We start from the raw sequence: 27,593 nt of genomic DNA on the forward strand, positions 1-27,593 counted from the left end.
AGAGACGACAGAGAGGGAGACGGGAGGAAGGGCTGCAGCCAGCTCCTCGACAGCAGGGAGTAGGAGGGCAAGTGACGCCCCCTCGGCAAAGCACTCTGCAGCCCCCCCTTGCTCTCCCCACCTGGAAAGACCGCAGTCCCCCACATCCACTACCCGCGCCACAGACTACCTCACGTGAGATCTCACAGCCCCCGCACCCACCTCCCATGGCCCCGCTATTAACCGTGGCCCACAGCCCCCCCTTCCAGGGCCACCAGCGCCCCCCCCCCCCCCCCCCACACACACACACACCCACCATGTACCTCTGACCATCCCACCATCCCTCAATCCTGTCCCCCCCCATCACCTCCCCTGCCGATCACCCCCCCTAATCTGCACCCAGTTCAGGTGATCCCCCCCGAACCCACCCCCCTTCCTCCCACAGGAGTTGATGAGCCACACACGCCTACATTCTCCTCGCATTAGCAGTCTTCCCCCTCCCACACAACCACCAGCTCATCTGCCCCTTACCGGCCATCATACTTTCCCGAGACAAGCATAGTTGTTACCCATAGGAGTTCTTCTGCAGTGGCCCGTGATTCTACCTAAGAGTTGCAAAGCCAGAGAGTTCCCACTACCTCTAGAGGTGGGGATCTTCGTGGTTTGTAAGTTAAGGAGGGGCAAGGTCCATCTACTAGCACCTGCGGATGGACCAAAATACACTTTTTTCCTTCAATCCTCTCACTCAGGGGATTGGACAATGACACAGATAGAGGAGGAGATGAAGAGTCAAGTGGCAGACCACATCTCCCAGTGGATGGGAGAAGGACTAGCATTGTTTGCACAACACTGGCCTGGTTGCATGATGGACATTAACTGGTGGGCTGGATCCGAGGTTCCACATTTGAGCATTATCTTTCGAGCCCTCCCACAGTGGAGAGCTCCGAGGGATGTGATCGAGTGGCCCCTAGCACAGGCGGCCCGTTTCTACAAGGGTACAGAGTCACGACTCTCAGCATGGCTGATAGATGTATTGGTAGTACCACCTGGAGCATTTATCACCCCTATGGTCCATCGCCCGAGGGCCGCCATGGGGGACTGGAGTTCGCCATCTACGCTTGCCGTAAAGCGTACTTGCATGCCCCATAGTTTTTCCTCCTCATCAGCAGCTTCCACACCGAACAGATGCCTATTCGGTTAGTCGGAGGTTTTTCCATGAGCTTACACCTTGCATCCTGGAATGTGAATAGTCTCCACTACAGTGGGGCACGTGGTTCCACGAATTTGATTGTTCGGCAGGAGTTGTAGTTGGCCCTTGCGGGAGGGATAGATATCCTACTTCTACAGGAGCACAAGCTCACCCCCACCCAAACCCATTGGGTAGGGAAGGTTCTCCCAGGCAGGTCACACACCTACTCGGAGTACGCCATCGGTGCCCATAGCAGGATGGGAGGGGTATGCAGCTCTATTGGCCTGAGCCTTACCGTGTGCGTACAGGATCACAGGGCGATTGTGGCAAGGAGAGTTTTATGGGTTAGGTTGGACATTGGGGACTTGTGCCTCGGAGTCCTCAATGTCTATGCCCCCACTGAGGTCAGGGCATGCAGCAGGTTCTGGCTAGAGATTGCAGTAGCACTCCCAAAGGTAGACTCCTGGGTTGTTGAAGGAGACTTCAACAACTTGGAGGCCTTAGAGGACTAGCAGGGTAGAGGCACAAACTACCAGGGCATAGTTGGGGAGGAGCAGGAGGCATGAGAGATCTTCCTATTGGCAGTAGGAGCTCGCGATGCTTGGAGAGACCCAACTTTTCACAGGAGGGAAAGGTCGTTGGACTTCTCGTCGGGATACAGGTGGCTAGGTGGAGTCTTGCTGGAGCTGATGGACAGGTTCTATGTGGGAGAGTGGAGATGCTCTCGTGGAGGCTAGATAGGGCAGTTGGCTGGCACCACTCTGTCCGATCACTGCCTTGTCGTCGTGACACTTGATCCCCTTGTACCTTTCCTAGGTACACCATCATGTCAGATCCTTGAATCGATCTACAAGAGAGAGGAGATGAAGAGACAGATAGAGCAAATTTGGACTAGGGAGTGGAGCAAGAGGGACCGGATCGCAGAGGAGGTTGCAGAGGTCCTAGCCAAGTCAAGCCGTATCTACCAGGAGGCAGCCCTACAGGCCAGGTAGCAGTGCTAGGAGGAGAGAGCACTCCAACGGGACCTAGCAGCCACACAGAGATTATTAAAGGAGACACCAGGGGATCCCATCCTCCACACAGAAGGTGCACGCACGAGCAGCCATCGCCGGCCTAGAGGACAGGCGCTCGGAGTTCTCATTCTGCACCTCACCAGCCTTCTGGGTGAGGAAGGGGGACACGATGTGCAGGGAGTTCTTTTAGGCACACCAGCCCCGCACCTCAGGACAGCAGATACGCAGCCTTCGGGATCAGTATGGGAGGATTCGCTCTAGCCCAGAGGAGGTGATGGAGATTTCTACTGACTACTACAAACGGCTTTTCTAGCAGGAGACAGCCTCGGCCAGAGGACAGCGTTGCAGATAGCAGGTCTAGGATCACATCCCCTCCCTCATCATAGAGGAGATGGGACGCTCCCTCCCAGTCCCCCTTCACAGAGAAGGAATTAGAGGAGGCTTTCCACACACAAGATGGGCAGAAATGCCTGGGAGAGAATGGTCTCTCTAAGGCCTTCTTCACCACCTTCTAGGAGATACTGAAGGACCCCTTATTGCTGGCTTTCCACGAGATTTTCAGTTCAGGTTGGATGCGAGGGAGTTTATCGGAAAGTCCTATCAATCTCCTCCCCAAAGGGGGAGACCGGTTGGAGCTATCCCAGTGGAGACCGATCACCTTGTTGCCAGTTTTCTATAAGGCACTGGCAAAGATGATTGGTAGGCAACTCCACCCCGTGCTTCCAAACATCATTCATGACACAGGCAAGATTTGTCCCGGATAGGAGCATCCTAGACAATGTCTTTACCTTCTTTGAGGCGACAGAGTGGGCCAACCACAGTGGCCAGGGATTGGCGGTACTATACCTGGATTTTGAGAAAGCCTATGACAGGGTAGATTGAGACTTCTTGGAGGGCACCATGGAGAGGTTGGGCTTCCCCTAGCAGGCATGGATCCATGGGGTCTCAGCACTCTACAGATCGGCCACCAGCAGGGTTCTCATAGGTGGCAGAAGAGGGGAGGAGTTTTGGATGGATTGGTACAGCAATGTGCCCACTAGCCCCGTATCTATTTCTACTCTTTGCAGAGGCGATGTCTCACTTCCTCAGATTATGTGTGAGTGGGTAACACAGCCTCTTTCTTCTAATGAGAGAGGAGACGGAGTTGTTAGACTCGGTGTATGCAGATGATACAACATTTTACATAGAGGACGATGAGTTGATGCTTGAGAGGGTGAGACTAGCTCTTGAGGTGTTTTGTACTGTAGCAAGAGCGAAAATCAAATGGCAGAAGTTGGTTGGTTTCCTTACAGACCCCAACTCTAGTACAGAGTGGGGCGTCCACTTGGGATTTAGATGGGTGTGCAGAGGGCAGTCGGTCCCCTACCTAGGGTTCCAGGTGGGACTCGATATCATCCTCGCCCAACAGTTTCTCCGAGTCCTCGACTCTATTCGGAGGAAGCTGACCTATTGGAGTCTTGCTCACCTCTCCCTCGTGGGCCGAGCTCTGGTGGTCAACGAGGTCCTCCTAGCGATGGCTTGGTACATCACTTCATGTTGCTGCTTCTCCTCATCTTGTGCTGCTTAGCTGCGCTGCCTAGTGTGGAATTTCCTTTGGGCCGCGGGTCGAACGGTTCCAGGGACTCTTGGGCCAAGGTGGCGTGGGCGACCATCATCCAACATCGGTCAGAGGGAGAGCTTGGGATCATTGACCCAGAGAAACAGAGTATGGCCCTTTAGCACAAGCTTGTAGTCCATGGTCTCACACCAGGAGAGCAGACCTGGAAGGTCATACTGCAAGAGGGCCTCCAGGAGTGCAGACCGAGGGGATTGGAGGCCGTCCTTGAGATGGATCTTCACAATGGCCCAGACACACCCCCCCCCCCCCCCCCCCCCCCCGCCCCCCCCAAAAAAAAAGATCCCCCTTCCTATGTAGCTTACTTTGTGTGTGGCAGGGCCTCCGTAAGGCCCTAATTCAAAGCCCCTCAAGTTGCCAGGAGGAGATAGACCATCAACCGGTGATCTGGAACTCCTAGGTCAGAGATCAGAAGGGGGTACAGATCGGCGAGCGCCCCCACATCCAATGGGCTGGTTGGGAGGCCGGTCGGCTCGCACCATCAGGACATGGCAGGAGGTGTATAGGTTGGTGGGCGAGGAGGTGTTGCAGCGGGCATCAGGTTGCTAGAGAGGAGTCGAGTTTAGGAGAAGGGAGATTGACGCAGCAATACCTCAGGAGTGGCTTGGCCCCCCGGAACGAGAGCCAATAGAGCTCGAGGATGTATGGGTTGCTAAGTTTTCATTGACAAGTATCCCCCTACAGGTGGCAAGTAGAGTGGGCGGCGCCCCTAGGGAACTTTGTTCACTGTTCAGGAGGGGCCGTGTCTGGCCCTTGATAGAGGGTAGCAGGATGAGGGGATAACTTCCCTTTCGTGGAGGAGGATTTAGGTCATGGGCCAGGAGGAGATAGACCATCAACCGGTGATCTGGAACTCCTAGGTCAGAGATCAGAAGGGGGTACAGATCGGCGAGCGCCCCCACATCCAATGGGCTGGTTGGGAGGCCGGTCGGCTCGCACCATCAGGACATGGCAGGAGGTGTATAGGTTGGTGGGCGAGGAGGTGTTGCAGCGGGCATCAGGTTGCTAGAGAGGAGTCGAGTTTAGGAGAAGGGAGATTGACGCAGCAATACCTCAGGAGTGGCTTGGCCCCCCGGAACGAGAGCCAATAGAGCTCGAGGATGTATGGGTTGCTAAGTTTTCATTGACAAGTATCCCCCTACAGGTGGCAAGTAGAGTGGGCGGCGCCCCTAGGGAACTTTGTTCACTGTTCAGGAGGGGCCGTGTCTGGCCCTTGATAGAGGGTAGCAGGATGAGGGGATAACTTCCCTTTCGTGGAGGAGGATTTAGGTCATGGGCCTTCAGAGGAAGACATGGCGGCTGGACCCCTATGTTTTCTGGAAGGAGCTCAGGGAGTGGCACCTTTGGATCTGGGAGGGCAAACCACTTCATGAGCTAGAGTGGGATCTTGGAAAGTGGCTATGGCCAGCCACTGTGGCTGCCAAGAAACCACTGAGGTTCTTGGAGTACACAGCCAAGATTGGCAGACACATGCTCATGAGGAGGACATGGACTGGGCACCGTCGCGTAGCAACTACTAGGCGGAGCACAGCATCACGGATGCTTTCCGACGGACTTTCTAGTGCCGCATATGGGACAGCCGGAGGCCGAGGAGGGTATCGTATTTCGTATGGCTGCACATGGCGGCCTGGTGGTAGGGAGTTGGTTAACCTAGATGCAGAAGGATGGAGGATGTAAGCGCTGCACACAGCAGCTTTTGGAAACTCCAAAGCACTGCCTCTGGTCGTGTAAGGCAGCACAGCTAGTGTGGAGAGGAGCATGCCGCATCCTCCACCACATAGCACCCAACCTTGGATGTATCTCATGGGGAGCTTTCTGCTGGCAGGTAGTCAACCAGGGTCGTCACCTTCTGTATGAGATTGGGATGCAGGATACGATCTTCCTTATTGAGGCTGGGTCATGCACAGTACTTAGCTTGGAGGCTCTACCCATCCGCTAGGTACTGGAGTCCACAGCAGACTGTTTTGAGGTATGGGAGATCGTAGGGGGTCTCACTAGATGGCATATCTGGAAGGTGTGGTGTCAGGAGGTTCTAGGAGGAGAGAGACTTTCTATATAGGTGACTTTGGCAGAGCTTTGGACCTCCATCATCCACTCCCTTCGCGGCCGATGGGACCAAGTGCAAGGCGAGTCTTGAGCTTGTCAAGAGCTCCGTCTTCACTTCATGCGCACTTGGGGCTGTTTGGACTTGTTTTTCGTGATGCAGGTAGGCAGCCCCAAATGGCAATACACCCCCCCTCCATGGCTTCGTGCAGGCAGGCAAGTCTCAAGCTTGTCAAGAGCTCCGTCTTCACTTCATGCGCACTTGGGGCTGTTTGGACTTGTTTTTCGTGATGCAGGCAGGCGAGTCTCGAGCTTGTCAAGAGCTCCGTCTTCACTTCATGCGCACTTGGGGCTGTTTGGACTTGTTTTTCGTGATGCAGGCAGGCAGCCCCAAATGGCAATACACCCCCCCTCCATGGCTTCTTGCCCCCATTCCCCCTAGACCGCTCTGAGAGGCCTGTATATTTGATATTTCTGTGACTTTATATCTGCTCCAGCTAATCTGTTGAGCAGGGGCACTTCTTTGTATTCAAGCTTTTTCTGAAGTAATATAATTAGCCACACTTTATTTGCAAAAAAAAAAAGTTACAATTTCTAATCTCATCAAGTTTTTCTCCTTGGCAGAGATTCCTGCTTTACAGACAACTGCAGTACGTAAGAGAAGATTTTAACCAAAAATTTGCAAGCTGCTTGGACAGTAAAGCTTCTATAGTTGAGAAGATAAAGGAAATGCATTCAAGAATTCTGGAATTGCAAAGAAAGCTCAGTTTGAAGAATGATTTTATTCTGCCTGAGCTTGATTGTCATGATGTAAGCCCCAGCCTAAGTTACTTTCCTTAGAAAGTTACAACTCAGAAAATCACCTAATGTGTAAATGTACTGTGTTCTCAGGATTTTGACAGTATATTTACTGTCAAAGATGAAGAAGTTCAGGTCCCAAATTATTCAGCTGGATTTAGTAAAATACTTGGAGCGGATGACTTGGCCAGCAAAAAATGGTATAGAGAAATCGATTCAACTGTGTTTCCATTGCTTTTACAGCCCAATGGGGCCCTTCTTTAACTATTAGAAGGATGCTTTTCTCAAGTAGGGGAACATTTCTTAAGGATTTATAGTCACATCATTGTTATAGAAACACATCATTAGGGGGAATATGAACTCCAAAAAGGCCTCGTAAGGAATAGATTATTGTGGGATTACTTTTGCTTATCCAAGCAGTGTGGTGGGTCTGAATTGTCATGATAGCAACTGACCATGGTTTTGTACCAAGAAAAGTGGGTTTTCAATTAAAAATTGAGAAAACATATCACAGTCCCGAATTTTAATAATAACTTCCAGATGTCCCATCACAATTGGACCTTTGGCTTAGTGGTAAGGCCATGCAATCATAACTAGGTGGTCATGGGGTCAATCCCCACATGCTTCAAGCAGGTCAATGTAACCGCTTGTTGGCCGCCAGTCCAGTCTCACGTGCAGATTGCACCTGCCTATTTAGGCGCTGAAATTCAAAATTTTTAATATTGAAGAGACTTTATTACGTTGGCAAGTGGGGGGCTAACTTTGAGGCCCTTTCCACGTTGCACGCTCGTGTTTACTCCTACCTTCACAAGCCCTTCAACTTGCCTATAAAAATATTTACAAATTGGAGAGTTGGAAGATTTGGTCAATCCACTTGCCTCCAAAGAAATGTTTTTCTTTTTGAAAAACCACATACCTTTCTGCCAAAACCACTCGTTTCTCCACTAAACTAGATAAATGTGCCCGCTAAGCTAAAGGGTCCTTTTTGAGTTCATATTCCCCCTAATGGTTAATAAATGCATGTGTGTTAAAGCTCTTTTATGTATAGAAATGTCCATGTGCACATTATTTGAGGCACACATCTATGTCCCATGTGAATGCAATCTTTTTGTATCCACGTGGAATATGCAAAATTTCTTTAGCTAAGTGAAATTCTATTAATAAATCCCCTCAAACAACGTACCCTAAGGCAAGATAGAAGGTATAAAACAGGCTTTTGAGGGACTTCTAGATCAAAATATATACTAAAGGGAAATTCTATTAAGCTGAGTGAATAACCAGTCGGGAAGTCTACAATGCCAAAAGCCCCAGAATTCAAAGTCTTGAGAAAAGCATCTCTCCTCAGTCTTTCAACTCCCCGGCATCCTCTAGAATGTCCCCCAGAGAATATGGACAATCTTGGTTGAAAACCTGAAGAGAGTGTCCACACTGGAGATGTTCAAGAAGTCTATAGCATGGCTCCATCTTGCAGTCCATATATGCTAAGCAATAAATTTCATTATGCATGCTGCGGAGGACATGTTGCTTGATTCTCTGCAGGATGATTTTCTGGTCTCATTATTCGCAAAGTTGGGTGAACTTATTCAAGGCTTTCAGCTATGTTCTTATAAGCAAGCTAAGGTCTGAGATTCAACTGAAGATCTTCAAGATGGTTCTCATTGGACTCATTATTTTTTTTGAGCTTTGCATGCATCCCCTATGTGGGAGAATGTGGTGAGATTGCAAAATGCAAATAGTCATATGGTCACGGACCCCCAATCTATTGTTGGTATGTGGCAGGATTACTTTGTGAACCTTCTATGTATGCAGTAGGCATCTTCTCCTCAGGTTGCTTAGGCCCGTGCAGCCTTTTGCACCTCTGTCAGAGACCAGGCTCCTCAGGACATGCAAAAATTCCTGGATGTTGATATTCATGAGGGTGAAGTTATGGATGTCTTGTTGCATTTGCCTCATGAAAAAAGCCCTAACTAGGATGATATTGCCAATGATTTCTTTGAAATCTATTCTCTCTTTTGGCAAAATCTTTTGGAGGCATGTGCCAGTAGGTGTGGGCTTTGGGCAGCATGCCTTTATTGTGGAAAGAAGGGATGATAAAGTTGATTCCTAAAACTTACTCAATGGAGACTGATTTCAGTAATGGACACTATGTATAAGATCTTTGTGAAGGTGTTGGCAAATCATCTGCATAAACACTTACCTAATCTAATGCATCCACACCAATATAGGTTTATTAAGGGCAAAAACATTTTCCATATTATGTTGAATGCACCATTGGCCATAGACTATGCATGACACACACAACGAGAGGTTGTTGCAGTGTAATTGGACTTGGAGAAGGCATTCCATTTCTTGGAATGGTCTTTTCTTTAAGATCTCATGCAAGCCATAGGCTTTGGGCCTTGTATGTCCAAGTTCATCTACACCATCATTATACCCATGCTTTTCTTGAGAATTGGGGCCTTTGGCATGGTAATATGAAGATTCAAGGTTCGTGGTGGCATGTGCTTAATGTTGAGGTTAGGTTCTCTTCACTTGCTTCAATTCTTCTCAACCATTTGGTGTGTTCATGGAAAATGGTACTTTGGAAAGTCCAATGGCATCTGGTAGAGGATAGATTGGCTATCGATACTTTGCAGATGGAAATTCTAGTGATGTCTTGTCTAACTTGGGAGGAGAAATCGGAGGAGAGACCTAAGTTTGATTTCATGGCCCATCTTTGATTGGTCTGAGTGGCTGATACCACTCTCTTGCCTCAAGGCACACTGATGTCTTTTCGTACTATCAGATGGATCTTTCAAGTCCCTTGTGGCTACTATGAGCTTTGGGGCAAGGTCTCTAATGTTTTGTAGGACCAACAATCCTTTCTTGTCCTAGATTTTAATTATCCTTGGTAGGATTGGGACCTTGCAAGGCGTTTGACCATTGAGTCTTCTTCGATTAATCAGATTTTTCATCTCATGATCCAAGATTTCTTCAAGCAGGTTCCATTGCCTGGCAAACGTGTCACGAGATGTGGCCAACAACCGACGATTGTCAACCAAGCTACTATGCAATGCCTTTTCTGCCCCTTCCTTTACTAGCGCTAATGTGTCATCTCAACCAGTGCTGGAACAATGCGTGACCCATCGCCTTAGACTGCTTCTCTCCTGTGGCCTCTTACCACATTCACCCACCACCTCTACTAGAGTTCGCCCCCACACAGCCTGCTGACCCTCTTGCAACTCGCCTACCACATTCGCCCACCACCTCTACCTCAGTCCACCTTTACCTACCGCCACAAGCCAACCACCCGCCACCAGCCACCTCCTTCACACAAGGCATCTTGGGCTTCTTCATCCACTCTTGCAGCCTTCATCTGGTTCCTTGCTCAAGCCACATTCATCTCAGCATATCCCCCCTAGTTTAGGTACCAAAATTGCTAGAAGAGTAAAGCTCAGCATTAATTGCCCAGCACCATAATCACATGGAGCTGGTGTATCGCACAAGATTGCAAAGGGTCTTCTATCACCACCAGGGGGCTCCTGTCACTAGGTGGTGATACTTTTTACAGTTGCTTTTCTCATCTACTTATATAAATATTTTATTTTTCTTTACTTTTGTTGTTGTTGTTGCTTCTTACCCCCAGAGTTCTCTTGGAATAAGCTAGGATCTTTGCATGGCCGGAAGAGGCAGTCATTGGGACAAATTGGACTAATGGTTTGTGTGAGCCTTAGGACCGGTTCCATATTGAATGGGCACTGAAGAATAGAATGCCAGTGGTTTGGGATTGTGTGCTTAGCCACTGGAGATGGTGCAGGACAATGAGCCTAGCCAAGACAGAAGATTCACATGTGAGAGTGCTCACAGAAGAAAAGTCACCGTAACTGAGCCACATTACACTTTTTGATGTGGTCACAATGATAAAAGTTGCTCAGAACAACTTGAGGAATGTAGGGGTCACCATCCCTAAATTTAGGGAGTTACTATTTTTGGACCCCAGAATCTGTTTACATCGTTGTCTTCGTTTTTGCAGGAGGATTAATTCTCTAGTCTGTGTCGAGGTCAAATTTTGCACCGATCATGGAGAATTTTAGACCAGAAGGTTTAAACGGGAAAATTGTTACATGTATGCCATGTGGCACAAATTCCCAAAAGAGATGGGAGAATGAAGTTTTGAGGAGCTGAGGACAAATTGCTGCAAGAAAATCAGCCATGGAGAGTACTTCTACGTCTCTGACTCAAGTACGTAGGTAGAGCTTTCTCTGTCTAATAAACTCTCTCTCTATTCTCAGAGAAAATGCTTCACATGATGGGCTGATTACATCAAAGGTACAATTCTATGTTTTCTCTAAAATTCTGCACAAGAATCATTGAGTATTGGTCACAGAAAATACAGGACATGATGGACAGTAAGAAGAGTGTGCTGGACAGTAAGAACAATGAATTCTGCACATGTTGGACAGTAAGAACAATGAACTCTCTACATGTTGGACAGTAAGAACAGTGATTTCAGGACGTGCTAGACAGTAAGAACAGTGAATTCAGAGATCTGCAGACTGCAATTCTGCACAAGAATCATTGAGTTTTGGTCATAGAAAATGCTTTCCTAAGAGGGATGTTGATCCGGACATGCTGTACAGTTCTTATGTAGTTGGGATTTACTCAAAAGAGATGAAAACCGAGTGCTCATAGGTTATGTATTTTGGAACATTATTATTTTTGTAATTTTCCATCTTTTAATTGATAAAGAAACACCGAGAGGGGCGCCGGTCTTCGGGGCCAATTTGGTGTTGAGTGAGGGAGTGAGGTCTCTGCTTATGTGTGTGTGTGTGTAAAAACCAGGTGTTAATTAAAGGAACTACCGCTTTATGTGAGTCATAGACTAGTTTCATGGTCATACATGATATTCATGATCATACATGATGTTCATACATGATCAGCATGTGTCCCTGTAAGCAAGAGATCATCAACATAAAGACAAATGATCAGCATGGATCCCCCCTCTTTACATATGTAAAGGGTAGACTTAGATGAGCTGTTTATGAACCGTTGGCTAAGTAAGAAAGCATCTATCTTTGCATACCAAGCTCTAGGAGCTTATTTCAAACCATACAAAGCTTTTTTCAGCTTGCATACCAAGTGTTCCAAGCCCTCAATTGCAAAACCAATGAGCTGCTGTACATATAGTTCCTCATGAAGTTTCCCATGTAAAAATGCAGTTTTAATATCCAACTCATGCACAGTCCATCCATAATGAGCAGCCAAAGCAACCATAGACCTGATGGTCGTCATACGGGAGATAAGAGCAAATGTCTCCTCATAGTCAATGCCTTTTTTCTATGCATAGTCTTTAGCTACAAGCCTTGCCTTGTATTTGTTAATGCATCCATCTGCATTCCATTTCAGCTTGTAGACCCATTTTGTTTCAATAGCTTTCTTCCCAAATGGCAAAGACACCAAATCTGATGCTTGATTTTTAGTGATAGAATCCAATTCAGCTTTCATTGCTGCTATCCAATGCACACTCTGTTGTGCATCCTCAAAACATTCAGGCTCCTCTTCATCAAGGGTGCATGCTGCCATAACAAACTCCATGGTATGTGTAGTATCATGCATACAAGCTTGCCTTCTAGTACGACCAGCCATGGGTGCATCCAGATGACTATCTTTCATAGTCTGTAAATACCATCTAGGCATTTGTCTTCAAAACATTCAGGCTCCTCTTCATCAAGGGTGCATGCTGCCATAACAAACTCCATGGTATGTGTAGTATCATGCATACGAGCTTGCCTTCTAGTACGACCAGCCATGGGTGCATCCAGATGACTATCTTTCATAGTCTGTAAATACCATCTAGGCATTTGTCTTGCCTCCTGACTGGGCATAAGCTCTTGCTGAATTTCAGTTTCAGCACTTTGCTGAATTTCAGTTTCGGCACTTTGCTGAATATTCAGATCAGCCAATGGCTGATTTTCTGCGTTTTCCAAAGGAGTAGCTGGCTGAACATTGAGTTCATTTGCTGAAACTCCAGCTGAATCACCAAATGTAATGGGCTACATCACGGGAAGCCTGATATGTATCTAAACCAGCCAAGGACAATTCTGATTTTTCATCAAATAGTACATCCGTACTGACAAACACCTTTTTAGAAACAGGATCATAGAGTCTGTAGCCTTTGCTCTCACTGCTATATCCCATAAGAATGCATTTAACAGCCTTGTTATCCAGCTTTTTCCTGAGTACCTTTGGAATATGTGTATATGCAAGGCACCCAAAGGTATGAAAGTGTCCAACAGAAGGTTTCCGGTTGTTCCAAGCCTCAAAAGGTGTAATTTTCTTCAATGCTTTGGTGGGGCATCTGTTCAAAACATGGCAAGCACACATGACGGCTTCCATCCAAAAACTGTGAGGCAAGCTCTTTGCCTTCAGCATACATCTGGCCATCTCCATGAGTGATCGATTCTCTCTCTCTGCAACCCCATTCTGCTGTGGAGTATAAGCAGTAGTGTACTGATGGACAATGCCCTTCTGCTTCAAAAAAGAATTCAGCATAGAGGACATGTATTCCCCCCCTCGGTCCGAACAGAGAGTCTTAATTTTACAATTAGACTGGTTTTCAATAAGTGCAAGAAAAGCCAAGAATGCATCATACACTTCTGAATTTTTAACCAAAGAGTAGACCCAACAAAATTGAGTAAAGTCATCAATAAAAGTCACAAAATAGTAACATCCTCCCAATGACTTTGTCTGCATAGGTCCACATACATCTAAATGCACTAACTGCAACCTGGCTGTTGCTCTAAAAGCAACAGTACGAGGAAACGAAAAACGATGCATTTTCCCCAAAATACATGCTTCACACACGTGCTCAGGAGGTCTCTCCAGTAGAGATAATCCATCTAGCATGTGTGTACGCTGTAAGAGCATCAAGTTACCAAAGTTCACATGCCCCATCCTAGCATGCCATAACTCTGCCTGTATCATAGCCGGAGTAAGAGTGGATGCTAAATACGCTGACTGATCAACTGAAAGAGTATCCAACTCGTATAACCCATGACATAAAGTGCCTGTCAAGACCAAAGTTATGTATTCTTTGTCTCTCACCATGCATCTGTCATTATCAAATGTGACCTGCAATCCACAACGTGCCAAAGAAGAGATAGAGAGCAAATTCTTCTTTATGCCTGGCACAAATAAAGCATCCTGTAGGCGGAGAATAGAGCCATCAATGGCTGTGAGCACAATCTCCCCAATACCTCTAACAGGGTATGATGCATTGTTGGCACACTGTACTTGCCAACTGGAGCTGCATGAACAGATGCAAATAAATCTCTGCAAGATATAATATGCCTAGAAGCACCACTGTCAAAAAACCAAGTGCCTGCATCCTCAATAGGGTTGAATGCTCAATCTACCCAAGAGGTGTCATAACTGCATGTGTAAAAACAATAGACCCTGTCTGCAACAAAGGACGTGGACTCAGTAGCAATGAAAGGAGCATCATAAACATACATTCTTGACTCCTTTTTCTTCTCTTTGGCAATGCGCTTTCTACACTCAGTGATGTAGTGGCCTGGCTTCTTGCAATAATGGCATTTGCCCTTTTTGGCTTGTGTACCCCCTTGTTTTTTGTTTGCTTGTGATGTGCCAGAAGTCCCAGAACTCTGCGCAGCATTCTTCACTTGGCTGCCTTTGCCTTTCTGTCTAGCCATAAAATTCTGCTCAGAGGCTATAGCATCCACACCAGTATGAAAAGCCAAGTACGAAGGAGGTAATGAGTTCAAAGTGGTGGATATCATTTGTGCATCCGAATAGTACTCATCAACATTCATGAGCTGCTCTCGCAAGTCCTCAATTTTGTTCAAATGATCCTGAATAGAATCGCCTTCATCCATTTTCAATGTCTCTAGCTCTTTCTTTAAGAAAGAGATGCGAGTCTCATTCTTGCCTGCAAACATCTGCTTCAAAGTTAGCCAAGCTTCTCGTGAAGAAGCTGCTGAACGAATGTGGGGGATGATTGACCGCTGAACTGCCAATGCAATTAGTGACAAAGCGTGTGCATCCCGTGTATCCCATGCTTTTTGAGCTGCTGTTCTTTGGGGAAGTGGCTGAAGTGGAGCAGGCTGAGTTGCCTGTGGTGCACATCCTCCTAGAGGAGGAGTAGCTGGAGCCACAACTCCAGGTCAAGCTTCTTCTCCACTGACATAATCCCAATGATTTTTTGCCACAAGTACATTCTTCATCATGAAAGATCAAAGTGAATAGTTATTTCCATCCAATCTATCCTCCTTGGATACATAGGTGAAAATATCTCCTCGCTGATTTGCCATGATTTTCAACTATAAAAAAAATGCAAAAGAGCAATGTCGAAGTAGGACTACACTAGAAATATGAAAATTTCGAAAAAATTGCAGGAAATAACTTTCTGCAATCAGTGTACAGAGGTGCACTTTGTCAAATTTGTTTGTTATGCACACAGTCCAACATGCAATCAGTGTTTAGCTACACTATACGAGCAAAATCCCCAAGATTTCTTGCCCCAGATTTGTTCAAAACAGTCTATCAATGACTGTAATTGCAGTACGTATGTCAATGTCCTCAAAAAACATAAAAGCCCCCGTCCCCATTCCTTGCTTTTAACCATCCCCCGTCCCCGTCCCCGTCTCCGTTCCCATTCCTTGTTCCATGTTACTATGGGATGTTTAGGGGAGCTACTCTTTCTCATCATTGCACAACATCTGAGCAGAATTCCCACTCCAGATTACTCAAACATGCACAGTGGACCCAAGGACATTGCCATAGATGGAGTTGATTGCCAGTATCATAGCGTGGTATATTTGGACTGCGAGATGTAGCCACACTATCGACCTTCTAGATGTATCCACAGGAGAGACTCTATCAAGAATCTGGACAGAGATCATTCACTCTATCCGCATTAGGTGGAAGAGGATGCAAGGTAGCTTAAAGAGAATGAGGAAGAGAAGAGAGGCCTTTTTGTGGACATGGGATTCAGGTACTTTCTTTCACACTATCCCTCATATGGTTTGACATTATAGCCCACCGGATTGGTTGTTCACACAGCCATTGTATTTGTGATGTAGTTAGTTACTCTTCACAGAGTTACTTGTACTTTGTATTTTACCTCAAGTTATTTGCGGAACTATTATTAATAGAAATTTCTTTTCTTGGGAAAAAAAAAGCTTGTAGGTAAATTCACTCTATTTTGTGTTGCTTCAATTCGTCCAATAATTTACCAGAATTTATTAGAGTGGTGATGATATTGTACCTTATAGATAAATTTTCTCTCTTTTATATTGCAAAAAATCTTATTAATGATTAGTCATTCTGGTTGTGGGCTAGAGTGTCAAACAACCATAGTTTGTTGCAAGGTTCCTTAAACTATATGTGGGCACATTGGCTCTCAAGGGCCCCTCGGGCCAAAGGGAGCGATTCCTAAGTATATTTATTCTCCCACATGCTCCACTACATCTTCCCCAAATGTAAATTGACACATAGATCAGGTCACCCATGCTATAGAAGTGTTGAATACCATTACTTCCGTTTTTCCAAGATTCACTGTGAGATCTCTATCTTTGCAAATGGAATATAGTGCATCCAAGTGACCTGCAGTGAGTATGAAATGAATACAATATCATGGGCATATAGAAGTATCGATATTAACACTCTAGTTAGGCTAGCTCCAGATCTACTTCCCCTATCGATGTAGTTAGACACCTTGTCTATGTATAGTCCAAATAGTGTGGGTGAAAACAAGCATCTCTGTTTTACTCCTATGGTGCTACCAATCCTCTTAGACATCCCTTTCGGTGTGCACAAATGTCCTGTGACTCTCTCATATAATGTATACATACCCCATTGCATACCCTTTGGCACTCCAATCTCTTGCAATCTCTGCATGAAATGTGCTCGAGGTACTGTGTAAAACGCTCTATGGAAATCCACACGGCCACAATATATCCTCTTGTTTCAGGTTTAGCCCTCCTTAGTGAGTGCCCTGAGTGTGAGGATATGATTCAATATGTTTATCCACGTCCAACACCAGCCCATGCACTAAGCTCATGCTCCAATATCGATTCATATATTTTAGCAAGTATGTGGCCAATAAAAAAGATGGTCCTGTATTTACTGCAGGTGAGAGGGTCGCCACTCTTAAAGAGTGGGACTATTAGGGAATTCTTCACATATTGCTCTCTTGAACATTGCCAATATGGGTGCTAGTGTGTCAGATGCATGTGAGAAATGTTTTTCCACTAGATCGTCCTCACCCTGTGCCCTCCCATTCTGTAGTCTATAGATTGCCTCATTGAGCATCTTACGGGTGAAGGACCACCATCTTGGGCCTGTGGGGGCTGCATGGTTGTCTCTCTTGGTATATCATGCAATTCTCTCCTATAATGGAGTAAAATATCATCCTGTGCCCTCCCATTTTGTAGTCTATAGATTGCCTCTCTGACCATCTTTTTGGTGAAGGACCACCATGTCGGCCTATGGGCCTGTGGGGGCTGCATGGTTGTCTGTCCTAGTACATCATCCAACTGTCTCCTATAATGGAGTGAAGTATGAAGGGATGTAATTTGTATGGCAGGTTGTCTCTTCTAAAACATTCTCCATGCTCTCTTGCTATAAATTTACAATGTAAAACTTGAAAGGTAAGAAATAAAAAGGGACTTGTATAAATTTTCTTGTTATTGAAAAATTACTCGTTACCACAAAAAAGGTTATAGTAGACCATAAAATCTAGAAAAATATTGCATGACAATGTAATACTGGAAATGTGAGAAGTTACCAAAGATTTTACAATGTAACACTAGAAAGGTAAGAAAGAATGGCAATGAATGAAAGAAACTATTTTGTAAATATGAAGGTCCACACAAAGCAAAAATGATTCTGAAAGAGCCCTTCAAGATATGATGGGAGGAAAACTTGAACAAAAAAAAGAAGAGGTCATAGTTGACACAGAATTAGAAAAGCCAGAATGGATGTGCGGGAATCCAAAATCATTCACGAAGGAGCAACTCAAGGAAATAAAGGAGTTTGATGCCAAGTTGAAGGTGGGTGGCACTTTTTCAGTTGTGTTTGATGTCTCTGTGTGAGTATTTTGTATGCCATTTGGTACAATACTTGAAAATATAGTGAGTCCACTTTGGTTTGTTGAAAATATAGTGAGTCCACTTTGGTTTGTTCTTAATGCAGGCAATAAAAGAAGAAAAAGAGAAGAAGCAGCGTGCTCAAGAATTTGAGATGCGGAAACTTAAGAGTGATATTCAAGACCTCATGAACAATTTCGATGTATCTTTGCTTGATTTGTATAATTACCGTCTACAAGTAAACATCTAGTCCCTCAGCTGCACCTCTTGATTTTCAAGTTTTACTGTTGTTAGACATTTACTCTACCCTTATTTCTTAGGGAGTATATTAGTTCTTATTAATACTAGCTGTTATTATGCAGCAACTACATTGTCCCAAGGAATGAATGATATAAACAAAAGGGATATGCATCTACTAGGTTGACTGCTCTCTAGAGATCTACTAGTAGGGCTATAGAAACAATAAGTTGGTGGTGCACAATTGCAGACCATATAGGCTAATAGTTTAGAATACTCATATCTTTGCATAGAAAACTCATATGAGTATTCCAGCACTGTTTTTGTAGTGTACTTAGAAAGAGCTTTCACATGATACCTATGTTGGAAAGGAGGTCCCTAAATTTCAGGGGATTGCTAAATTTAGGAAGCCCTTAAATTTTAGGAGCATCAAATTGTCCTAGAAATGCTAATCTTATAAAATAGTGATGGAAATGGAGGAGCCACCCTAGATAGTTCAGTGACTTGTGTGCTTGTAAATAGGGTATGGGGTATTATTGTGCAAACATCCCCAACACTCACATTCATTCTTGATCATTCCCCCATTCATTTACTCCATCATTCTTTCAGCCTCAGCCCTATACCACTATTGTCTACATGCCTATCTTGGTGGAATTTCAGTTCTTAGTGTTGTCTAGCTGATTATGACACCATACCGAGTCAGAGATAGAAATAAAAGATGAGCCCATATGGGACTTCAACAATATGTTTAAAAAACCAAAAATAGTCTGCTACAAGGCTGAATGAAGTGCCACTTATAGGTCTCTAATGTTTGACCATATCCAGCTTTAAATAATAGAGACCCAAGTACAAAAAAACAGCATCTCTCTTCATATATTCAAAGGCCCCCTTTAATCTCTCCCATCTCTCACCGACCATATGAATGATCTCTATCCAAATCCTACAAAGAGTCTCTTGAATATGTGGCCCCCATAGATCTAGGATATGACTACATTTGGTTATCTACATTTACTACTATAAGTGTGGTCGATAGATCTGGATAGGAGTGCATGTGGTGTATTTTGCATGAGAACAGTTGGGATGTGTTGTGTATTGTTGCGCACAAAAGTCATGATGATGCTTGGTCATATTTTGGATTGTCATGGTTTCAATCTTTTTTATGTTGGGTGCAAGGGGATACACTGCTTGGGTGTTCTCCTGGTGGTGCATGAGAAATTCCAACCAGTGCTTATTAAGAAGGGTTAATTTCATTCATCCGTGGGACGAATGAAATTAACCGTTCTTTTTTGAAGTGTGCTCGTCTGGGGTAGAATGCTATTGCAATTTTGGCAGATTTCTTGCATAATTGGATTTTTGAGGCACTGGCAAAGTTCAAGAGAGGCATTAACATCCTCATCCTTGATTTTTTTGGTTTTAGATGTGTGCATTGCCACTTCGAATATTCATGGGATTTATTCCCAGAGTAAGCAACATAACATGTGGTGTTTTTTGCATTAGAACAGTTGGGATGTGTTTTGTGCTGTTGAGCACAAAAGTCATGATGATGCTGGTCTTATTTTGGATCGTCATGGTTTCAATCTTTTTATGATGGGTACAAGGAAATGCACTACTCGAGTGTCCTCATGGTGGTGCATGAGAAATTCCAACCGGTGCTTATTAAGAATGATGTACATGGATGCTTTCTAGTGGTTCAAATCGTTTTTAAAGGGCAGGTTTTATGATTGGTTGGCCTTTATGTGCCTAATGACTCATTGCATGGTCAAGGGTTGTGGAACCGCCTTCATGATCCTTTGTCTCTAGGTAGGCCATGTTTGCTTATGGGCAATTTTAACACATGGATTGACTCTTCACAGTTTACTTCGGAGCACTCTTTGATGGATACCTTGGAAAGCTAGGCTTGGAATGCTTTTGCGATGGAGGTTCTCAAGTAGGATCTTTGGTTATGGCTTTCTCCATCAACTTCAGGGTTTACATTTCACTCAATCCAATACTTGGCCACATGGTCTAGAGTGGACTATCTATGCTATGCATGAGGATTCCTTTTAACTAGAAATTTTGGAAATGCAAGTGTTGCAGCAAAATGTCTTATCACTTCATTTTCTTTCACAGCTTGATATGATTAGGCAGCATGTGGATGCTTTCACAGATCTCTTGGGCAAGCTGCCCTTGCGATTTAAATCTTATTTTTCAAGTCATGCTATCTTCAAGGGATACATGAGCCAATTGCTTGAAAGGTTTCTGTGTGATTTTACACTAGAAGGCTTGGCCTCGTTTGAAAGACTGCTTCTTAATGTGCAGACAATGTCAAGGCAATATGGGATTGGCCATGCTTTGATTACTAGGCAGTGTTTGCATGCTTTCAAGGACATCTTGGCCTTGGTTTTTGTCTATTGTTACTTGTTTCTTCGCATGATACTTTTCTAGTCTCATTATGGGCAAAGCTAGATGAACGTATTCAGTGTTTTCAGTTGTGGTCTTATCAACAAGCTAAGCTCCAAGACCTAACTGAGGGTGTGCGAGACAGTTTTTGTCAAACTTATAAAATCTTTAGAGCTTTGCATGTGTCCCTTGCGCAAGAGAATATGGTGAGGTTGCAAAATGCAAATGGTCACAAGGTCACAAACCCCCGATCTATTGTATGTATGTGTCAGGACTTCTTTGTGAATCTTTTAGGTTCGCAAATGGCATGTTCTCCTCAGGTTGCTCATACACGTGCAGACTCTAGTACCTCGGTCAGAGATCAAGTTCCCTAGGATATGCAAGACACAATGGAGGCCGGTATCTATGAGAGGGAAGTTATGGAAGTTTTGTTGCATTTTCCTAATGATAAAAGCCTTGATTTGGATGGTATTACCAAGAAACTCTTTGAAACCTATGCATCCCTTTTGGCAAAAACCATTGGCGGCCATGTGTCAACAGGTTTGGGTTTTTGGTAGCATGTCCTAGAAAGCAGGGGTGGTTAACTTGATCTTTAAAGTTTCCTCCCCTTCAAAGCTTACGCATTGGAGACCGATTTTCTTGATGGGGACTATGTATAAGATCTTTGCAAAGGTGTTGGCAAATTGTCTTCATAAACACCTACTTGGTCTTGTACATCCTCATCAGTATGGTTTTCTAACATTCTACCCAATATGCTAAATGTGTAGATGGCCATAGATTATGCGTGACACACACAACAAGAGATTGTTCTTTTTTTTTTCTTCCTAAGAAAAGAGGATTCTATTAATAACACCTCGGAGAAAGTCCCCCCTAAGGTAAATACAAAGTACAAGAAACTCTGTGAAGAGTAACTAAGTACATCAAAGATCACACGCTGAGCTCCCCCCCCTCCCCCCCCCCCCCCCCGCCCCGACAATTCGTAACGGCTGCCCATCTACCGTTTCCCCCCACTCCGATGGTTCGTTGCCCCCCCGCCAAGCCTCCCTCGTCATTGATCTATCGACAGGCCTCCCTCTCCAGGCCTCCTTTCCACTGAAAATCAGCAGCAGTTTCCAAACCCCCCCCCCTCCTTGTGATGGATCCCCCCACCCTCCAGTTGTTTCCTCTATCTGTAGCAACTTCCCCCCCCACCAGGTAGCAACGCGACGTGATTGGTTGTTCTCGCAAAAGGAACGTGCAATGGAAACCTCTGGTCAGACGCTGGCACACTCAGCGAGTGCCCCCCAGTCAAACACCTTGCGCATCGTCCTCTCTGAGGAGCAACTCTTAGCCGTTTGAGCTAAGGAGCTGGAGCTAAAGGAAACAACGATTTATGGTCAGGTAGTAGGACATTCTCCAGCCAAGGCCCAGCTTCGGGAATGGCTTCACTCCACGCTGCACATCGGCACAACGTAGATCGTGCAGGGGGTCCTACTGGGCCAAGGGATTTTCATGGTTCGGCTCAATTCGACAAACGTAGCTCGCGAGTTACTTGCTAGTTCACCATATGCGTCCACGAAGGGGGTCATATATATGGTCCCTTGGTACAGTGGCTTTACTGTGGAGGCATTTGCAATCCATAACAGGTTTCTTCGGCACTAGGTCACCCTTCTTTTCCCCGGCCTGGCGATAGAGTATCGCACCTGGCGATAGAGTATCGCACCTGGCGATAGAGTATCACTAGCTCGTGGAAGATTTTGAACATCTCTTTGGCATTGTGCTTCCCGCGTCTTTCGCGGATGCAGTGACAGCAGCAGGAGTCCCAAAGGTACGAGTGGCAGTGAAAGAGGTAAAGAATATCCCACAGTTCTTAGAGATTGAGGCGGGCGGACACTCCTTTAGGCATCAGGTAATTGTGACAGGGCAACCAGGGTAGTGCCTGCGTTGCCACGACTTTGGGCATCAGGCAGCAATTTCTACGCGCTTCGGTGCCAAGGAGGCTCCACCGACAGGCCCGCAAGTGGACGCTGACGGCTTCACATGGATCCAGAGACGACAGAGAGAAAGACGGCAGGGGGGGGTGCAGCCAACTCCTCAAAGCCAGTCTCGGCAGCAGGGAGCAAGTGGGTGTACGACGCCCCCTCGGCGGCAGAGCACGCCACAGTCCCCCCCGCCCGCCCCACTCGGTAGGACCGGAGCCCCCCACATCCACCACCTGTGCCACAGACCACCTCGCTTGAGGTCCCACAGCCCCCACACCCAACCCCCCCCCCACTAACTGTGGCCCACAACCCCCCCTTTTCAAGGCCACCAGCCCCCCCCCCAAACACCCACCATCCACCGCCGTCCATCCCACCATCACTCGATCTTCCTCCCCCCCACCATCTCCCCTACCAAGCACTCCCCCTGACCCGCACTTGGTTCAAGCGACCTCCCCCAAACCCACTCCCCTTCCTCCCATAGGTGGTGATGAGCCGCACATGCCTACATCCTCCTCACACCAGCAGTCTTCCCCCTCCCATACAACTACCAACTCAACTGCCCTTGCCGCCCATTACACTTTCCCGAGATAGGCACAGTTGCTGCCACAGAAGTTCTTCCATAGTGACCCATGGTCCTACTTGAGAGTTGCGAAGCGCGGAGAGTTCCCACTGCCGCTAGAGGTGGGGATCTTCGTGGTTCGTAAGTCAAGGAGGCACAAGGTCTATCTACTAGCACCACCGGATGGACCAAACTATGCCTTTTTTCTTCTGTCCTCTCACTCGGGGGAGTGGACGACTACACAAGTAGAGGAGGAGTTAAAGAGTCAGGTGGCAGACCACATCTCCCAATGGATGGGAGAAGAACTAGCACTGTTTGCACAGCGGTGGCGTGGCTGCATGATGGACATTAACTGGTGGGCTAGCATTGAGGTCCCTCACTTGAGCATCATCTTTTGAGCCCCTCCTCAATGGAGAGCTTCGAAGGACGTGATTGAGAGGCCCCTGGCACAGGCGGCCCGATTCTACCAGTGTACAAAGTAACAACTCTCAGCATGGTTGATAGATGCATTGATAGTACCACCTAGAGCATTTATCACCCCTATCTTCCTCGGCCAAGGGCCACCATGGGGGACTCGAGCTCACTGTCCAGACCGGCGGCAAAGCGTACTTGCATGCCTCATAGTTTCTCCTCCTCGTCAGCTGCCTCCACACCGAATAGATGCCTGTTCGGTCAGTCACAGGTTTTCCCATAAGCCTACACCTTGCATCTTGGAATGTAAATAGTCTCCACTACAGTGGGGCACGTGGTTCCAAGAAGTTGATTGTTTGGTAGGAGCTGCAGCCTGCCCTTGCCGAACGGATCAACATCTTACTTCTATAGGAGCACAAGCTCATCCCCACCCAGGCCCAGCGGGTAGGGAAGGTACTTCCGGGCAACTCTCACACCTACTGGGAGCACGCTATAGGTGCCCACAGCAGGAGCGGAGGCGTATACACCTATATTGGCACGAGTCTCACTGCCTGTGTATGAGACCACGGGACAATAGTGGCAAGGAGGGTTCTTTGGATCAGACTGGATATTGGGGACTCGTGCCTTAGAGTCCTCAATGTGTATGCCCCCACGCAGGTTAGGGCATGCAGCAGGTTCAAGGTGGAGATCGCAGATGGACTCCCAGAGGTGGACTCCTGGATTGTTGAAGGAGACTTCAACAACCTGGAGGCTTTGGAGGACCAACAGGGCAGAGGCAAAAACTACCAGGGCATGGCTGGGGAGGAGCAGGAGGCATGGGAGGTCTTTCTGCTGGCAGTAGGAGCACGTGACGCCTGGAGAGACCCTGATTTCCACATGAGAGAGAGGTGGTTGGATTTCTCTTGGGGATACAAGCGGCTTGGAGGCGTCTTGTTGGAGCAGTTGGATAGGTTCTATGTGGGAGAGTGGGGAGGCTCTCGTGGAGGCTAGATTAAGCAGTTGGCAGGCACCATGTTGTCCGATCATTGCCCAGTCCTCCTGAAACTTGATCCCCCAGCATCTGCCTTAGTAGATGCACGCTCCTGCCGGATCCCTGACTAGATCTATAGGAGGGAGAAGGTGACGAGACAGATAGAGCAGATTTGGACCAGAGAGTGGGGCAGGAGGGACTGGATAGCAGAGGAGCTTGCAAAAGTCCTAGCCAAGTCGAGCAGAATCTGTCAAGAGGTAGCCATACAGACCAGGCAGCAGAGCTGGCAGGAGGAGAGAGCTCTCCGGCGGGACCTTGCAGCCACGCAGAGAATGTTACAGGAGGCACCAGGGGATCCCACCCTCCACGCGCAAGAGGTGCGTGCGCGAGCAGCCATTGTTGGCCTAGAAGACAGCCGCCCTCTTGTGGAGAAGGATTCGGATGGTGGGCCTTCATGGGAAGACATGGCAATTGGACCCTATGTCTTCTGGGAGGAGCTCAGGGAGTGGCACCTTTGGATCTGGGAGGGCAAACCACTTAATGAGCTAGAGTGGGATCGAGGAGAGTGGCTATGGCCGGCCACGACAATTGCCAAAAAGCCACCCAAGTTCTTTTAGTACATTGCCAGGATTAGCAAACACGTACTGATGCAGGAGAATATGGAGTGGGCGGTGTCACGTAGCAGGCACTGGGCGGAGCATAGCATCACGGAGCCTTTCCAACGGTCCTTTTCGCGCCGCCTATGGGATAGCTAGAGGCCAAGCAGGGTGTCGTATTTCTTATGGCTGGTGGCACATGGAGGCTTGGCGGTGAGAAGTTGGCTTGCCCAGATGCAAGAGGAGGGAGGTTGTAAGCGCTGCACACAGTAGCCTTTGGAAACCCCAAAGCACTGCCTTTGGTCATGTGAGGAGGCACAGCTTATGTGGAGAGGAGCATGCCGCATCCTTCGCCATATGGCACCCAGCCTTGGATGTATCTCATGGGAAGCCTTCTACTAGCAGGCAGTCAGCCAAACTGCCACCTTCTGTATGAGGCCGGGATGCAAGACACAATTTTCATTATCGAGGCAGGGTCGTGCGCAGTGGTCAGTTTGGAGGCTCTACCCATCCAGCAGGTATTGGAGCCCACAATAAACTGCTCGAAGGTATGGGAGATCTAGGGAGCCTTACTGGATGGCATATCTGGAAGGTGTGGTGTTAGGAGGCTTTCGGTGGAGAGAGACTCTTAGTACATGCGATTTTAGCAGAGCTCTGGACCTCCATCATCCACTCCCTCGACAGCCGATGGGATCAAGTGCAGAGCGAGTCCAAGGCTCATCAAGAGCTCCGTGGTCATTTCATGCATACTTGGGGCTGCCAGGACCTGTTTTTTGTGATACAGGCAGGCAGGCCCAATTGGCAATACAACCCCCCCCCACATGGCTTCTTGCCCCCATCCCCCCCAGACCGCCTTGAGAGGCTTGTATACATTATGTATTTGTGACCTTGCGCCAGTTCCAGCTTGACTGTTGAGCATAAACATTCCGTTATAATCAGCTTTTTTGAGTAATATAATCAACCACATTTTACTTGCAAAAAAAAGTACATCAAAGATACAATGTTTGTGTATTTTTTTTTGTCGTGTCACCTGCTACCCCCGCCTCCCTCACGATCGTCGCCTACGTTGGTGTCCCCTCCTTCCTCGTTTGAGCCCTCGCTTTGCCTACCCATCGCCCCCGCCAGTCTTCCGCCCTGCTCATCGCCTGTCTTCTCCGACGTCCCGCCTTGCCCTGCCCATCACCCCCCCCACCCTGCACGTTGCCCCACCCTAGCCATCGCCCCGCCCTCCCTATCGCCCTTCCCCCGCCCTACCCGTCGCCTCGCCTTGGCCACCATCCTGCCCGTCATCGCCCCCGCCCCTCCCCAAGGCTAGCTTGTGCTACAAATCCCCCCCCCCCCCCCCCAATCTCCCCCTCCCCCTCCGACGCGCTTCCCCTGTCCGCAACCTCGGACCTATCTGGAACAAACACAGTAGGATTCCCCTCCCTCGCCATCGATTCCTCCACCCTCCAATTGCTCCCTCCATCTGCAACGAACCCCCCCCACTTAGGTAGCACCGCGACATGATTGTTAGTCCTCTCAGTAGGGACGCGCAATGAAAACCCCTGGTCAGACGCCAGCGCACTCAGCGAGTTCCCCCCAGTCAAACACCTTGCGCGTAGTCCTCTCTGAGGAACAGCTCTTAGCCGTCCGAGCTAAGGAGCTGGAGCTAATGGAAACAACGATTTATGGTTAGGTAGTAGGACATTCCCCAGCCAGGGCCTAGCTTTGGGACTGGCTGTAGTCCACGCTGCGCATCGGGATAGCGTAGATCGAGGAGGCAGTCCTATTGGGCCAAGGGATCTTCATGGTCTGGCTCAGCTCGGCGGATGCAACTCGCGAGTTACTCGCCAACTCACCATATGCGTCCATGAGGGGGGTCATACACATGGTCCCTTGGTACAGGGGCTTCACTGTGGAGGCATTTGCACTCCACAACAGGTTTCTTCCGCACCCGGTCACGCTTCTTTTCCTCGGCCTGGGGATTGAGTATCGCCACCAATTGGTGGAAGACTTTGGAAGGCTTTTCGGCACTATCCTTCCCGCGTCCTTCGCGGATGCAGTGACAGTTGCAGGAGTCCCAAAGGTATGGGTGGAAGTGAAAGAGGTCAAGAATATCCCACAATTTCTAGAGATTGAGATGGGCGGGCACTTCTTTAGGCAGCAAGTAATTGTAACGGGGCAGCCAGGGCAGTGCCTACAGTGTCATGACTTTGGGCATTAGGCAATAGGTTGCACGCATTTCGGAGCCAAGGTGGCTCCACGGACAGGCCCATAGGTGGACGCTCATGGCTTCACTCGGGTTCAAAGACAAGAGAGAGGGAGACGGTAGGGGCGGGCGCAACCTGCGTCTCAGACCTGGCCTCGGCAGTAAGGAGCAAGTGGGCATGCGACACCCCCTCGGTAGAGCACTCCTCAGCCCCCTCTTGCCCCCCCCACCTGGCACGACCCCAGCCCCCCACATCCACCACCCGCGCCACAAACTATCTCTCCTGAGTCCCCACACCCACCTCCCCCCACATCCCAAGCGCCCCCCCCCCCCCCCCACTGACCCTGGCCCACAACCCCCCACTCCCATTGACCACTAGCCCCCCCCCCCACACCCGCCATGTACCTCCGTCCACCCCACCATCCCTCAATCATCCTCCCCCTCACCACCTCCCGTACCGAGCACCTCCCCTGATCCGCACCTGTTCCAGGTGACCCCCCCAGTCCCACCCCCTACCTCCCACAGGAGGTGATGAGCCACACACGCCTACATTCTCTTCGCACCA

At 47.7% G+C, this 27,593-nt stretch overlaps 1 protein-coding gene across 14 annotated transcripts in view; it reads left to right on the top strand.

Annotated features, from left to right (window-relative positions):
* LOC148030783 (uncharacterized) overlaps positions 1-27,593 on the top strand; it is a 385,751-nt gene that overhangs the window by 189,801 nt on the left and 168,357 nt on the right. For all 14 annotated transcript variants that reach the window (XM_087684297.1, XM_087684298.1, XM_087684294.1 and 11 more), the window contains exons 18-21: positions 6,464-6,649; positions 6,731-6,837; positions 17,502-17,688; positions 17,831-17,962. In XM_087684297.1, the coding sequence (XP_087540423.1) occupies positions 6,464-6,649; positions 6,731-6,837; positions 17,502-17,688; positions 17,831-17,962 (612 nt within the window). The remainder of the gene's footprint in view (positions 1-6,463; positions 6,650-6,730; positions 6,838-17,501; positions 17,689-17,830; positions 17,963-27,593) is intronic.

This window comes from Lygodium microphyllum, chromosome 9 (assembly GCF_053477565.2).
Source record: "Lygodium microphyllum isolate KBCC chromosome 9, Lygodium_microphyllum_v1.1.10, whole genome shotgun sequence".
Taxonomy (NCBI): Eukaryota; Viridiplantae; Streptophyta; class Polypodiopsida; order Schizaeales; family Lygodiaceae; genus Lygodium; species Lygodium microphyllum.